A 16,396-nucleotide genomic window follows, 5' to 3' on the forward strand; every position below is an offset into this window, starting at 1 on the left:
CAAGGAAACCCTTTTTTGGGGAGGAGATTTTTAGTATTTGGGAAGGTGGTTTGTTCTCTGATGTGTAATGCATCTCACGAGTATGTCAGTGCCTTCTTTCTGAAGACGTTCCTGCTGTATTTCCATGTAGGAAACAGAGGATATTGAGAGCCCCAAGCGCAGCATTCGTGACAGCGGCTACATAGACTGCTGGGACTCTGAGCGCAGCGATTCCCTCTCCCCGCCTCGCCACGGCAGGGATGATTCCTTTGACAGCCTGGACTCCTTTGGCTCCCGCTCGCAGCAGACACCATCTCCAGATGTAGTGCTCAGAGGGAGTAGTGATGGTAAGTACCAGCCACATGCAGAGCACTGGGACATAGAAGCAGCATTTCTGGAATAAAAGTGCCATTCATGTGCACACAGCCTCTGAGTTGGGCAAAGCCGATGGGAGACCTTCTCTGTGAATGCTGATCTGTGCTCCCTGAGGTGTAGATTTGCCAACAGCTTACCTGAAGTTTGTCTCAAGATAGAGTAGCAGTGGGAAATGAGTTACATCATTGCAGTGTAATTTTATGATGGGAAGAGTGTTTTTCTGGGTTTTGGTGTAAGAGGATGATATGCAGACTCATTTTAACTTACAGACTAGGTTGAAGCGAGAAATAAAATTACAGGAACAGGGTGTAGGGAATTGTAGTGAATAAAATGTTTGCTTAAGTAAATGCAAGGCAAATAAATAACACAGAAATATCTTGAGAATGTCTAATACTTGACAGAGTCTGATGAGTCTGACAAAGTCTGACAGAGTCAGAGCTTTATCAAATGTCATACATGTTTTTACGGTATTTAGAAAACTGGTTAAATTAATACCTCCCAACATTGGAGGTTTGCACACGTTTGTGGGAGGACAGGCAGCTCTAGGCACACAGAAGGTCTTCTGCTTCTCTGCCTTTCTTTTCAGATTCCCGTAAGTTTTCAGAGGCTTGTAAACACAGCATGCTGGATGAAAAAGGATTTGCTAGGACTAGGTGTGGACCATGCACTTAGGTTACCTGTCATGAGCAGGATTCTGGTTTAGGACAAAAGGATGCATGATTGAGGCTCTTTCTCTGCAGTTACATTCCTGATAAACAGATGAATAAGTCAAACTTCATCATCAGATGAAGTTATGTTGCACACATGAATCACTTCTCCTTAGTACTGTTGTTTATTTAATTTAAAAAGGAGAGGCAGGAAGACTTTTTGGTAGGAACCAGATGTTCATACTGCTTTTGGCAGTGTGAAAGAAACTGGTACTAATCATAACCGGACACATGAGAGATTTCCTGAGGTGATGGGGAACTCCTTAGAACTGGAAAGCTGGCAAGGAAAGCTGGTATCACAGTAGAATTATGAAAGAGCTGTGGGAAAATTAGAACTAAGATCTACTCTGCTGCTCGGAGTGGCTTGTGAGTTTGGGCTGTTGCTGGTTGACCATCCAGATCCAGCTACTGGGGCTGATTCCCTGAAACAGCCTCATGACCCCTTGGACACTAAGCAGACCCCAGGCTCCACATTATAAAATGTTTTTCTGGCTTCTCAAGTGAGACAAGCATGGTGTTGGCAAATAGGAACACCTCACATATCCTAGTTGAAAAGTGTTGCTCTATCCTGGGTGCTCAGTGGATGTCCAGTGTCCCTGCTTACTTGGAGCTGGTAGGCAGCCAGTTACATATGTCCTGTAGATGATTCTTGTCAAATTCTGCTGTATTATCAGTGTCAGAAAGGTTCTGTGATTGTTTGCCACAGATTGTTTGCTAAGATGTACTACCTTGTCACATTCCTGAGTTTGTTACAGACTCAAAATAAGATGAAAGCACACAAAGCTTGTTCTTTGTTTTTTTCAAAGAAGAATTAGACTTTAACCAGGGTGCGTGCAGATGCTGTGTGCACATGTATGACTTGTCCAGTCAACACTTTCTAATGTGTCCTATTTTCCCTGCTTACTGCTGCCATAACTTCACAGCTGTCTCCTCCAACAGTTGCAGGTGAGGTGTAACTTGGCTGACCTCTTTTATGTTGAACCTTTTCCTGTGGTCCCAGCAGGCCAATGTTTTACTCAGCTGTGAGTAGTTTTTGATGGAAACAGTATATTGGACTCAATGATCTTAGAGGTCTTTTCCAACCTAAACAATTCTATGATTCTATATGCAAAGCTGGATGGAGGAAAACATTTTGTTTTCATTACTTCTTTCTCCATTCAAATAGGAGGCTTTATAAACCAAATAATATTATTGTGAACTAAAACTATGACTCCTTCCACTCCTAGAAGTAAAAAAAGCCCAAACGGATGTTATTTAAGTGATCCTAATGTGATTAGTTTAGGTGGAAGCAGTAGGTAATTCTACCTTCACAAATGCCATCTGTAGTTAGTCTCACTGTTGAGGAGCTGCTCTGGTGTCCCATGAGGAGCCTGTCCCTTAGCAAAAGACAAACAAAACCAGTGGTGGAGTAGAATGGTTATTTAAAACCTAGTAAAATTGCAGACTGAACTGCCTTTAGAGTTGCCAGTGAATAAATCCTCTGCTTGGCTAGCAGATGTGCATGGATCCTTTTAAGAAGGATTTTTGCATGTATATAGTGTATAATTGCTTGTCACTACTTGCTGTAGTAGGAAACTGTTGCTGCTTCTACTTGGAAATGCAGAACAACAAACTTAAAGTTGTAAATGTAGAGCACAGCTGCATCTTCCATTTGGTACATTGACTTCAAGTACTTTTTTTTTTTCAAATTTGAGCTGAAAATAATTTCATGAGTAAGATATGAATAATTAAACAAGCTTTTTTTCTTTGAAGTACTCAGCTTGGGGATGCTGGTAAGCACATCAGTAATGAGGGAGAGGAATGTGTTCTAATTCCTCTACTACTGTGGTTACCTATTTCAGCATTTCTGTCTGCCAGTTCAAGACTGGTTTTCATGTGTTATGAAAATAGGCACCAGACCAAAGTCAAAAGCAATCAGAATAGCAAATAACAATAAGGGATTTTTTTCTTATAATTTACTTACTCTGTGCCCTTCTCTGTCTAACTCTGTCTAACTATAGCCCTTCAAACCTCAGCTATCCTCAGACACCCATAATTCTATGATGGTATCTCCACTTTTTGTTTAGACATAGATTCAGGGTACCAATTGTGGTACTAGTTGTCATAAGTTCTTTACAAAAATTGTTCAAGCAAAAGATTACTGACAAAAAACTGCATTGTGATTTTTGCCTAACATTCATTTCCATTGTGCCATGTCTTTTCCTACTGTTCCTTTTCATTCTTTGTCTCTCCAAGCAAATCATTAATAACTCAATCTACTGCAAAAGCTCTTTGCGAGTAACATTCCTAGCATAGTTAGACCTCTTTTTCTTCCCCCACTTTGAATTATACACAAGCTACTTGTGATTTTTATGACTTCATTGTTTTCAGTTGTTCAGTACATAGCACAGTGAATTAGCTATTAATTTACTAGTGTTTTGAATTAACAAGAGGACACAACCTGAGTGGCTGTCCTTCACCCTAAAAGGGGGAACATTGCATATGCATAATAACAACTAATTGCATATGCAAGTGCTGCAAAGGGGCCAAGGACCAGAGACATCCAACTCTCCAAAGCTTGGGGAACATACAAATGCTGATGGGACAAATGGCTGAACACATTCCATTTCGCTCTTCAAACCAGGGCCCATGGTAAGATTACACTGCTGGGAGAAATCTATTTGCATAACTTCTTTGTGAATTATTTAAAAAAAACCTCATGATGCAGGGAATCTAGTGAATGTCTATGAAGTGGCTTCCAAAATGGGTATGAGAGCAGTTCACCATTGCAAATGCTCTTTAGGGTGTTTCTCCTACACTCCTAAAATTTGGGAGTTTCAAGTCAGAAATTTGCCTAAGTTTAAGTTAAATGGGTTGTAAATATCAGAAAGCTTCGTTCATTTGAAGAAAATCAAACGTTCATTTGAACAAAATCAAGTGGTCACCTAGTTCTGCTAATCTCTAGTCTTATTCTTTCCAACTCTTGATTTTTCTCTGCCACTTTATTTCTTCACTGTACTGATCTAAAATCTAAATCCTGAGATCACTTCCCTCTCTCCTTGCACCTTTTCATCTGGGGATCAAGTCTCTATCTATTTTGCAGTGTGCTAGACTGACTGACTAGGCAACCAGTGAGACTTGAAAGAGACCATCGAGCCTTCTGGTTCAAAGCTGCTGCTGCTATTCTCAGGTCTTAACCAAAACTGTCTGTGTTCAAATTGCTGTGTTAATTTGTATGTATAAACATCCACATATTCCATATTCCATTCTGTACCTATACAACATGGAACTTTTCTTTGCTTGTGCTTGAGCTAGGCACATGTTAGTCTAGGTTCAAAACTGTGAATTAAGTTAGACATGGCCTTACGTACAACTAGGAGTCATCTGGATTTAGGTAAACTTCTGTCCTATGTGATTGAGAAGTCTGGGTAGTTTTAACCTAAGGTTTTTTGATGTGGCCTGTGGCTGAAGATTAATTTTTCAGGGAACAATGATAAAAAGTCCACTGTCTGTGCAGATGTTATGGCTGCCAACATGAGTGACTGACTTTAAAATACAAGTGTAGGTAAAAGTGGCTAAATGTAATTTTTTGCTGGTGTCTTCCCTGATTTATAGTTTAAAAATAACCCAAACAACTGGATGAAAGTGAAAATAATTTTTTTTCCTACCTCCTCACCAGGGAGAGGAAGTGACTCGGAAACTGACCTGCCACACAGAAAGATGCCAGATGTGAAAAAAGATGATATGTTGGCGAGGCGGACCTCCCACGGCGAACCTAAATCAGCTGTGCCTTTTAACCAGTACCTCCCAAACAAGAGTAATCAGACTTTCTATGTACCTGCTCCGCTTCGGAAAAAGAAAGCTGAACGAGAAGAGTACCGAAAGAGCTGGAGCACAGCCACTTCACCACTAGGAGACAGACCCTTCAGGTAAGCCTGGCCTGTCCACCCTCTTCTTTCCTCAGTGGTGATGCTTTGACACTTCCCCAATTCTCATTCTTTTCACAAAGTGTATGATACTGTAATAAATCTCTTGCTGGTGTGGTGCTGATAAGTAGTTTTTAGCAACTAGTGGAAAAGCAACAAGTGGAAAATCATTGTTGTGATGTCATTATTTACCATACAATGCAATGTACAGCTTTTGTTTGACAAGATGTTGGTTCATCTAAGTTGTTGACTCAAACCTAAGGCTGAAAGAAACTGTTCTGGACAATCTGTTTCAGTTCTCAAAACAATTACTGACAAATGATACTTAAAAGTAATGTTTTATACATTTAATCAAAATAAATAATATTTTCGGTATGGTTTTTTGTAAAATAAATTTGTTTGTATGTTGTATTTAATACCACCAGTGTGGTTTATATGGGTGTGAGACTGTGTGTGACTCTGCATGTTGGTTTTGTTAACTAATACTTCACTTTTGATTTGGACTAAGAAGCAACTTTCTTTAAAGAGCATAATTATCTTCCCTGATTATTCATCAGGATTCGTCCTTTGGCATCTTGATTTCAGCAAAATGTGCTTATAAGTGTGTATGGTTTAGGCACAGCCTACATTAAACTACCTTGTATAATTCAATAGCAAACCCCACCCTGAAACCATAGAAGAAGAATTGAATGAAACATCAGGACTGTGTGAAAAGGAGAAAGTGGTCTCCATGGCTCCTGAAGCAAGCTCCCTTAAAAATCAATTAGGTGTGAATCAAAATGAAGAAAACTCCATGGACCAGTCTACTTCATGTAGTGCAAAAGAAACATCAGCATCCAAGGGGAAAGATGTGGAAGAGATAAAAAAGTTAAGAAGACTTGAACAAGCTGGTATTAAGGTCATGTCAGCAGCCCAGCGCTATGGCAGGTTAGCCCAAGAGTGTGGGAAATCATGCACGCCTCACGATTTTAGGATTGGCTGAAGTGTGGTTCTTTGATCCGCTGCGATTTCGCATCTCCTAACAAAAATCTAGTCTGCTAAGCACTCACAATCACTAGTGAAGGTCTTGGTCTGAAAAAGCTTGTGATATGGCATCTGTGGATTGTGAAGCTTTATGATGCTAACTGCATTTCTGTTGAGAAATTGTCTTACAGCATAATGTAAACAGGCTCCAGGAAAACTACTACACAGACTACTTGTCCCCTTCCACTTAATTCTCTCTTGAATTTAATAAAATATTTAGAAATCTAGATTAAAAATGCCTAGTCTAGGTACAAGTTTCAGAAACTTACATTACTTGTTGCTGGTGGTATGGTTTAATTTACTTAACCACACTTTTTAGGTGGTTGATAATTTTAGCTCTGTTAATAAATGATCTGTTTATTTTTAATGGCAGGAACTATAAAAGCACAATGCTTGTTAACACATGTACCCGTTAAAGTATGAAGGCATGATTCAGCAGACATAATTTGACTGGCTTTAGAATGGAATAGATGTAGTTATTCACTTATTACCTGTGTTAGTTATCTTTGGATGTTGTTCAATTTGGATATTTCCTATTCTTTAACTTGAGAGCTGAATGACAGCTAGGTTCACAGCCCATGCCTTTCCATCATCTCAATCTCTTCTACTCATGGGGATGATCTGCAAAGTAGAGTTTTACGTAACATGTCAGAAAATTAGGCACTTATAAATGATCAAAATGGTTTGGCTAAAGGATAAGTGTCCATATGTCCTCCTGTCCAAAATATTTTATTATGAGTTGTGGGGTGAAATCCTAACAATGAGTAGTTTAGCAGATGCTGGTCTAGAGTCTGGGCTTTGAAATGTAGTAGGAAAAAGTGCAGCTTATATGTGGTACAGTTTATTTATAAGTACTGTGGAGCTGGTGTGCAGCCACATACAGATATGCCATATGCAGATGAAATAGTCACAGAATATATGTTGTCACATGTCCTCTTCTCAGGTCTACTTCACTGTTGTTAGCTGTACTGAACCAGTGTTTATGTCTGATGTGAGGTATTACTTTTGACAAAGCCCAGTACTAATGATGAGGAGCTATCTGGCATAGTTCTTCAGCCTCACTTAGTGTGCTAGTTGGTTGAGAATTCATAAACCAGAGGTCTATTAGCAAAACCTATTCTAAGTCCAAGGCTGTAGTATTAATGGTAGTAATGTAGTAATATGTAGTAAAATGTAGTCATTGCTTGTGTTTAGCAGTGCAGTGCATAACAAATAGCTCTGTCTGCATTTGGAGGATACTCACCATGTTGAGAGACCTTTTTCCAACTCTGTGCTTGTTTTGATATCCACAAAGGAAGAATGTGTGAACACGTGTGGCTCTTTCCTTGGACAATCTGTTGTCCTTAGAGGCCTTACAGAGAAGGGAGGAGAAATAACAAGTAATTTTTCTTCCTTGGTCTCAGTGGAAGCGACTTGTGGAATTTGGCAGCTGAAAGAAGGAGATGATAGTTTTCTGTCCCAGCTAAGGGTCAAAGAGCAGAGCTTTGTAACCCAAGTGTCACTGTAATAAAGTAGGAGCCTGCTTCTGAGCATTGTAGGAAGACACGGCAGAAAAAAGCACAGGGGATGAAGGAAAATTCTTGGTATGTGAAAGTGGAAGAAAAGTGGGTGAGGAGAAGGGAAGAATTTAGTAGTGACAGTTTAGGATACAGGGAGCATTTAATCATATTTCTTAAAGTCTTATTCTTCTTCTCTAAACATCTCCATTTTATACCTCTTCTTGGCATCAAGTTCAATTTTCCATGCACTAATGGCACCCAGAAATTCTCAGTCTGTTTCTGTATTCTGATTTTTTTTTTCTTTTACCCCTCTTATTCCCTCATCTTTCTCTGATACCAGCCTCTCTCATTTTTTTTTTTAATCACCTGAGGTTGCAGTTTTATTTTAGTTCCTTAGAGTTGTTTACAGGCTGTTTCCACTCAACTTATTGACCTCTGGAGGACACCCACTGTGACTTTTGAGTTCTACAAGGCATCTAATTGTTTCTAAAGCTTAAACTCAGTGGGGAACTCTTCTGAGTCCTGAACAGGAAGGATTTGAACTTGTATGCTAATGTATTTTTTTGCTTGGAGTCTAAGTGCTTGTCTCCATTGCTGTAGCATGTTCTAGGAAAGAGCTGCTTTAGTTAGCTGAATTAGATGCTATCCAAATGCATGCCAAAAAGTAATTCTCCTTTCCAAAAGAGTGAATTGTCTCTGCTGCATGTTGCATTGATATGTGATACTCCTTGCTTGCCTATTGCCTGCACATCTGTCTCTTAATTACTGCATTGTATATGAAAGGTAAGGACCACATTAATGGAGACACCCTAAAAAGAGAATAATTGTGTTTAAAGAGATGATGAAGAGGAGAATTTAAGAGAGGAATATGAGAAAGCATTTATGATATGTTCATTGAAAAATAACATGGACTCTTATCTTGAACAGAGCATGGGGATCCAAAAGCTTTCCATTGTTCCGAAATGCAATATAAGGATCCACAAGCCTATATGAGACCCTTGCTTCAGGGAGTGCAAATGCCTGCAGCCACTTTGGAAGCACCTGCTGTACCAGCATTACCCATTTACTGTTTCTGCCACAGCTGGGGCTGGGTGTGCAAGAGCAGTTTGCAGCTAAATCTATTATTTAGTCTTTGCTACCTATACCATGGTAAACTGATCTTAAAAAATACTTTTGAGACCATCATAAACTGTTTCAGGGGACCTCAAAATGTCACAGCTAATCTTTGATTCTATGAAAAGAATAGTAAATGAATGGAAGATATTCTCAACCTAGAAACTGATTACTGAAGTCTAGTTACATACTAAAAGCTGTAAGTTTCTCATTGCAATGACTCATAGTGGCACTTTTGAGTACTATAACTCAGTATTTCTTTGTTGCAAAAACACTGCTCTCTGAAATGCTACATTTGATGCTCTGAAGCCTCACTGGTATTGGTGGACATGAGACTGAAAAATCCAGCAGTTTTTACTAAATAATCACTTGGTGAGCCAGCTGTTTCTGAAGCTGTTGTGAACACAAGTATTCGTGAGGAAAAGGGACAGCAGTTCCCATTTGGAATGCTATTGGCCAGTGTTGTTCTGCTGCCTTAAGTGAAATCTTGATCCTTTAGAGAGATCTAAGGAAAAAAAGTTGCCTTTAGCTAATTTGAGACCATACTCTCCACATCATTCACAGGGGATCCTGTGTTTTGCAGCATGAGAAGGCAAAAACAGACAGTTTCATATATCCTTTGAGCCTGAGCCAGGCTGGTCTGTCAGAGATGGTTTATGGCTTCCCCATAAGTTTCTCCAGCAACTCTGTGGAGCAGTACTTTGAAAGGGCAGCTGAGAATGTAAAATAAGTGGTGTATGTAGTGGTCTTACAGGGATTAAAAATATTTTAAATGCTTTTAAAAAGCACTGTAAGATAGTAGAGAAACTTGGAGCAACCCCTGAGCTATTTAGATTCGCTTTCTTAATGCCAGTCTCTTTAATCCTTTGTGATCCCCTCTATTTCACTTTGTATAACAAGGTGTGCTACATGACAGAACAAGTGCCTACAAAAATGCTGCATGCAACAGTCCTTGCTGCCCAACTTCCTAAAATATCATTAGGAGAAATTAAATTTTTAAACGTGAGAGTTGTCTAGCTTCTGCCATCTGTCTTTTCAGTTTGCCTAAGAGTATTGACCCTTACAAGTTAAAATAAGCTTAATCTTTATGGCTACCAGCTGTCAAGTGTCTTTATTGTCGTAATCTTCAGTAAGAGCAAGGCTGTGTTGATAACAGTTGTGTTTCTGATGATGGCAGGTGGCAGTGTTTTTCAGCATGCCAATATGACTGGTGTGCTATCATTGCAGCTACTCTATGTCAGCATTGGCATAGAGGGCTTATTCTGTGGGAAAGGAAAGGTTAATTAGAAAAAGAACAATCATGGTGCATGTGAGAAGAGAGCAGTTAAGCATACTAGGGTAGAGAGCCTCAATGATTACTCAAATGGGGTTTTTTTGAATAGATCTATTAAGAAAAATGTCAAATATGTTATTTCAGGGCTCAGCAACATTTTCCAGGAATCAGGTATTTGTATAACATTTCTTCTTTTGCTTGAAGTTTTCAATAAGTTTAATACTGCCAGTTATGGTACTACATTCACTGCATCTCATATGCTAAAATTTGTTCTGACTCATTCTTCCAGCTATAGCTAAAATAAGTAAAGGTCCAACATGTTAGTCTTTTTATGTGAAGTCTTTGTGGATTTGCTGCTTGTATATGAAAAGTTTTATTTCTAGTTAGGCTTTGTGCAATCTAACAACAGCTCGGAGCACATTTGATTAACTGTGCTTGGTTTTTGACCTGGAGATGAGTGCTGCACTGCCCTCTCCTCCTCTGGTGCATCAACAGGTTAATTTAATTTTACTCTGTATCAGTAAAAAGCCAATATGTGAAGACAGCGGAAGCATCCCAGACATCATCCTTCGCAAGGACAACCCATTCATGACACATTATCAAGGAAAGGATTCTGGTTCAGAAGATGAAGCAGCCAGCAAAGTTCCTGATTTAGAAAAGGATGACTTTGCCACCAGAAGAGCCAGGATGAATCAACCCAAACACATAGTTCCATTTAACTCCTTTATAGTCGGACCCTATACAAGTAAAGAGAAAGGTAAACTGGAAGATGTTAAAAAGCCATTGCAGATGGAAAAAAAGGAACATGCAAGGTGTGCATTCATGGTCTTATTCTTTCAATTACAATGCTTAATTACACCATGATGTATTGCTGTATATATATATAGGCCTAAAGCTGTCTTGGCTACAAAAAAAACCCAAAACATATAGGTTAAAGTAAATGGTAATGCTTTATCATAAAGTGAACCAAACTAATTTTTTGTTAGAGTGTGAGGAGAAGTTTTAATTGACTCTGAGTGTAAATAAGATAAAGGCAGGACACTTCTCTTATCTAAGCTCATGAGACAGGTCATGAGCCTGAATAGTAGAGAATAAATTTAGAAAATATGTTTTGCATCTCAGCTCTTTTTCCGGTCACTTTCAGTGCACATTTTTCCATGGATTTCTTTCATGTCATGCTCATTTAATACCCTGCATAAAACATGGACCAGATGAATCCTTACTTGAGGCACTGAATATATATGCCTGCAACACTGTTCTGAATTATGTTGCACCTGGTCCTAATGTGTGTTATGCAGAACTGGTATGGGAAACAGATTGGGCTTACAGGTCTTCAACCTAGAAAGTATCTTCTTTCTTCAGTTCAGTGATACAGATCTTTAAGAAGTTGCTGAACACAAATATTTGCTAGGTAGAGATCTTTTTCATGAAACAAATATATTTGTTTTATTTGTGCAAACAGATGTGATTCTAGATAAAACCAATATATACATCTAGTGGGGAACCTTAACTAACAACTGATATGTTCAGAAGATTTCTAATATTTAGGAGCTCTTTCAATTTTCAAATGTACTGTTCAGTTCCTGGTGATTTGATTATATTAACATTTTCTAATGACTAGTTTGGCAGGACATCTGAGGATCACTTAACTAAATTTTAGTAGTCCAAAGAGTCCATGCTATTGACATGACTCTTAAGATCAAAGAAATTCTCTAGTATGTTTGAAACCAAAACCTGAATTCACTGTGAATAGTATGCAAATGAAATATTTGTAACTATTTAACAGAAATTTTATTTCTTGCAGAAATACTTAATGCAGTAATAACACAAAGATTTTTCTTACTTGAGCTGGGAATAGGCATTCATGTGAAGAAGTGATCTCAGTAGTGCATGAGTGGGGTAGCATAGCTGAGAGATTTGAACTTCAAATGATTCATTCCATGTTTACTTCCTAAAATTAGTGTGAAACTAATACTATAAATTCAGTTTTATCTTCTTGAGATCTGAACCTCTTCTTTTGCCACTGATTTATAATTGCTTCCTCAAAATATCTTTATTGCTGAACTGGAATGTGCATTAAATTAGACGAAGACGGGTGCACATGGCATCAGTAAGGCAAATAGTTACAAGCAAAGAGAACCCACTTCTGCAAAATGAGAAGACTGAGTCAGAGGAGGAACAGCAGGTGAAAGAGCATGATAATGAAAAAGATGATTTGGCAAAACAGAAATCTCAAAGGGTCGCTCCTCAGCTGCAAGAAGATGTGCTTTGTGTCAATGCTTCTATAACAAAAGCAGATCTGGAGACCTGGAAAAGATTGAAACTGTCAGGGGAGCCCAGGTATGGTTTCTGCTTGTGGACAGGATTGGCACCCTGGGAAGCATGTTTAGTTTGCCAGAATCTGCTGTGTGTGTTTGTGATTTTATACTTGAAGAATGCCTTGTTAACAACCAGTCCTTACCTATTTCAGTTTTTAGGACGAGTCCAAAAATCTGTATAGATGTGCTGTCCATCATGAAATAAAAGTGTATCCATCATGTAGAGCACTATAGTAGTTTTACAGTCCCTTTTCTTGTAGGTACTCCTAATACAGTATCAGAAAGGTCCCTCTTGTCACATGTCTGAATTTTCTTTGAAGCTGCTTGAAGTTGAACAGCACAAATTGCCAAGTGATACACTAGCAACTATATTGCTCCTTACAAAGCTATCTTCAGGACTTGGGGCGTTTTATACCTTGGGAGTATTACCTGAGGATCAGCATTTTTGCATTAATATCTCTGTGCTATTTTGAGACCTGAGCTGATACATCAGCATAGCATTGTACTCCAGTGCTGTGTAAATACACCAGCACGGTGTCTCACTGCAGCAGGGATTTCAGGAGCCTCACTGTATGGTGTCTGTATGCTCTTGTTATTAACAAAAGCTCTACAAAGGGAGCCAGTATAAAGCAGTTATTCTAAGCTGCTTCCCTATGGAGATAGACTATAACATAGGCAGGTGATTTGTGACTCCAGTAGGAAAGGATAACAACTCTTAGCCTTCCTATTTACGTGCATGCCATTTTGCAGTTTAAGACGGCTGTCTGTTCTGGCATTCTTCTAACAATGTCATTATTGTATGTCATTTTAACTCTAATAAATCAAAACTCAATCAATCTTTCACCCTAAAGATATTAGCAGTCTCTCTGTTACTTTTGAGGTGATTTATTAAAATCAGGATTCAGTCTGCTTAGTTTAGGGTAAGTGAATTGCCCTTGCCACTGTAACTCCCTAGTGCCAAAGTGAGTTCTAGCGCCATGCAGTCACATATAGTGTGTGGCGTGGGTATACGTGAGCAGATAAGAAAACTCTGGCTTTGTTAGGGTGAAGAACTGAATTTGGAACAGGCCATATGCTACATTCCTTGCCCTTAGGAAGTACTTCTGTGAATGTACTCCCTGAGTTTTCCCCACAGGTCCGCAGTGTCTTTGCATTTTATATATCATTTGGGGCTCAGTATGCCACAGCTGTTTATACGTGTGTCCTCAAATTTTAAAATAAAACCCCTTCAAAATCTTAGGAGCATTTAATTCATTTTATTCTGAGGGTCTCATGTTGGGGCATTCTTTTATTCCTCATTATGACCAGTGAAGAAGATTTCAGATGTTCCAGCAACACTCTGCCACCAACTGATACCACGGTGAAAGCGGTAGCGCATGATGATTTTGCTGTCCGCAAAACCAGAGCAAACAAAAAGACTGGTAGCCCCAAGCAGAAGTTTGTGCATTTTGGGCCAGTAACTGAGATTGATCAACAGAAATGGGACAAGCTTGTTATTGGCAGAGCTTCTTCCAAGAGTGGAACAGAAGAGGAAAGCAAGAAAGAAGGTGTGGAAAGTCTCTCTGGTGTTGAAAGCTCTTCTTCAACCACTGCTGTCAGTCTCAGGTTTGCTGAACACAGCAGTGAAGTATCTGAGCCAGAAAATGAGTCCAGGTATTTGGTGTGGGTTAGGAAGTGCTGCTGAGCTGTAAATGAGGTCTGTTCTTGCCAGATGCTGATCTGCATGGGAGTGAACTGCAGCATAAACCCAAGAGCTGTTTACGTGCACGCCCTTTTTCAGAAGACATCTGATGTCTTCCCAATATCTTAACGTGTGTAGGATTGTGCAAAACACTGTGCACAGATCTTCCAAACACTTGCTCAGATTTTCTCATGGGCAGTGAAGTCACTGGTATCTCAGAGGCTGGGCTATCATTCATGATTTTTCTGCTTCTTGAATTCAAGCCGCTTTGCTTTGACTGCTTTCAGCACATTAGGAATTTGTCATTCAGCTTGCTGGCCTTACTGATCTTCAGAAATGTTTTTTTCAAACCTCATGGATTTACTTTCTTGTTGAAGATGGTGTACTGCTGCTCTGTGTTTCTGGCATTTAGCTGAAGAGGAATTATTTGGGTCATTAACACATTAACAGATCTTATATTTCTTTGGCTTTTTTTAATCACTTAGTCTGTGACTGCAGCCAGAATTTTTAATGAATGCTTTTAGCAAGCAATTCATTCAGCTAAGTGTGTGTTTATAAAACATTTGCAGTTGGAGTTAGATGACTCCTTTTCTTACCTTTCATTCGACCTGGGAATGTTTTATCTGTCTCACCCCTTCTTTCATTCTCATCACTAGTGAGGGGGGAGTCAAGTCAGGTACAGATGACTCTTGCAAGAGAATTCCATCACCTGTACCGGCTTCTGATGTCATCTCTGAAAAACAAACACCATGGAGTCTGAGCAAACAGCAGGAAAGCACCAAGGAAGAATGGGACAGGAAGTTACCAGATATTGAGAGAGATGATATGTTGGTTAGAAGGATGGGAACTTTTTCAAGGCGTGCCACAAGCTCCATTCCCATAAATTGTCCTCCCCTGTCAGTAGCTCCTTATCTGTTGCAGCAGCAGAAAGAGGAGGTTGTAGCTCGTGAAAAGGATTTGAAGACTCGACAGGAAGGAGAAAGGTCAGAGAACAGAAGCAGGTCCTTCTGAGCCTGGTTTGTGTGCGGTGTTAGTTTGGATCAGTCAGCAATGTTGTCCTATTCTTCACATGGGCTTTAAGGATGTGTTTTTCTTACTCATCATGGCATGTGTTCTGTTTTGTAAAATTACTTACAGGAATGTATCCCAGGAGTATAAAACAGTCTGTTTTCTTTCATAATATTTTAGTACTTTAGTTGTTGACTGCTGTTCAGCATGAAAATAGTCTTTCATCTTCTGGGGGGGATTTCTTTTGCAAACCATGGTGCTTAGTCTAGATTTTTATGCCAGTTTCCAAGTGAATAAGTTATCACATAGATTTGTACACAATTCCCAACTTCTAACAAATCACCTACATAAGTGTGGGGTTCAACATAATTTCCTCTTACTCCCTATACTGTGGCTAAAGATGCATAGTTTGCCTAGTTGTCTATCGTTCTCAACTTTGTTTAGAGTAACAGTACCTCACATTGCCTGAGCAGTCACTTGCTGTACAAGTGAGCATTATCATGGAACAGTGTCACTTGTCTCTCTGAGCAGTCCTATCAGACAAGAAGAGAGCCAAGAACAGCTTGAAATCCCTCAGTTGCAGAATGATGGAACAGAAAACAACGTGAAATTCCCAGACCCACAAAGAGATGACATGTTAGCCAGAAGAACTGGAGCTTTTCTTAAACAGCCTGAGCCCAGTGTTAAACAGTTCCTTCCCATGCCATTTTCAAAGCAGCAGAATAAGCAGGGCACAGCTACAGAACTTGAGAAGAAAGCCACGAGGTAAGAAAGTTGTTTTTCTCCATCCCTTTTAGCTAGCCCTGTGGGCTGTTTGTCAAGATCTCTCTATGAGAAGATTTGGTGGCTCAGTTGTAGTTATTTTCATGCTTGTCCTCAGTTCTCTAATTCTTTCTGCTCAGTAGAAGGCAGTAGAAGGTTTCTGTCCCTTTTAGAAGAGCCATGTGGAGACTCAGACCAGAGCTCTACCAGACACAAAATTCTAACAACGTGTGGAAACAGATCTATGTAACAATTACATTAATTACATTACATTTGCAGAGGTTTCTGGTTAATATAAGGTAATAATTACAAATGTTTCCAGCTAGAAATGGAGATGATGGATGTGGTAGGTTAGATGATTGTCTATGGCTTAACTAGTGCCAGTGACTTCCTAACAGGAATTCTAGAGATCCCGAGATTCTTCCTGATACTGCTCAATGTCTTTCTAAGCACTTTTGCTCAGATATTTGAGGCTGGGTGAGTGTTGAAGCCTTTGCATAGAGTTATCATTTGGTGGTTGAGCCACATGCAAGCAAGAGTGGAAAGGTTCTTACTCATCAGCTTCTTCAGAGTATGTACAGACATGGATGAAAAACTAGATTACATCTTAGCCAGGAGAAAAAAACCTACATCTACTATTCAGCAGTGAAAAAACTTTATATTTTAATTTTCAATGGTGTTATGGATAGCTTATTTTCTGACTTTAAAAAATGATACAAGCATTTGACTCTTAAAATTATGGTTTTTACTCCT

At 39.3% G+C, this 16,396-nt stretch overlaps 1 protein-coding gene across 3 annotated transcripts in view; it reads left to right on the plus strand.

The window, feature by feature from the left end:
• Positions 1-16,396, plus strand: part of LIMCH1 (LIM and calponin homology domains 1) — a 173,087-nt gene that overhangs the window by 110,268 nt on the left and 46,423 nt on the right. Inside the window, exons 7-14 of one of the 3 annotated variants that reach the window (XM_079306879.1) lie at positions 131-326; positions 4,720-4,969; positions 5,621-5,893; positions 10,396-10,686; positions 11,960-12,214; positions 13,501-13,845; positions 14,530-14,856; positions 15,413-15,646. In XM_079306879.1, the coding sequence (XP_079163005.1) occupies positions 131-326; positions 4,720-4,969; positions 5,621-5,893; positions 10,396-10,686; positions 11,960-12,214; positions 13,501-13,845; positions 14,530-14,856; positions 15,413-15,646 (2,171 nt within the window). The remainder of the gene's footprint in view (positions 1-130; positions 327-4,719; positions 4,970-5,620; positions 5,894-10,395; positions 10,687-11,959; positions 12,215-13,500; positions 13,846-14,529; positions 14,857-15,412; positions 15,647-16,396) is intronic. The other 2 variants (XM_079306880.1, XM_079306881.1) reach the window with 2 other exon arrangements.

Source organism: Erithacus rubecula, assembly GCF_903797595.1.
Source record: "Erithacus rubecula genome assembly, chromosome: 5".
NCBI lineage: Eukaryota > Metazoa > Chordata > Aves > Passeriformes > Muscicapidae > Erithacus > Erithacus rubecula.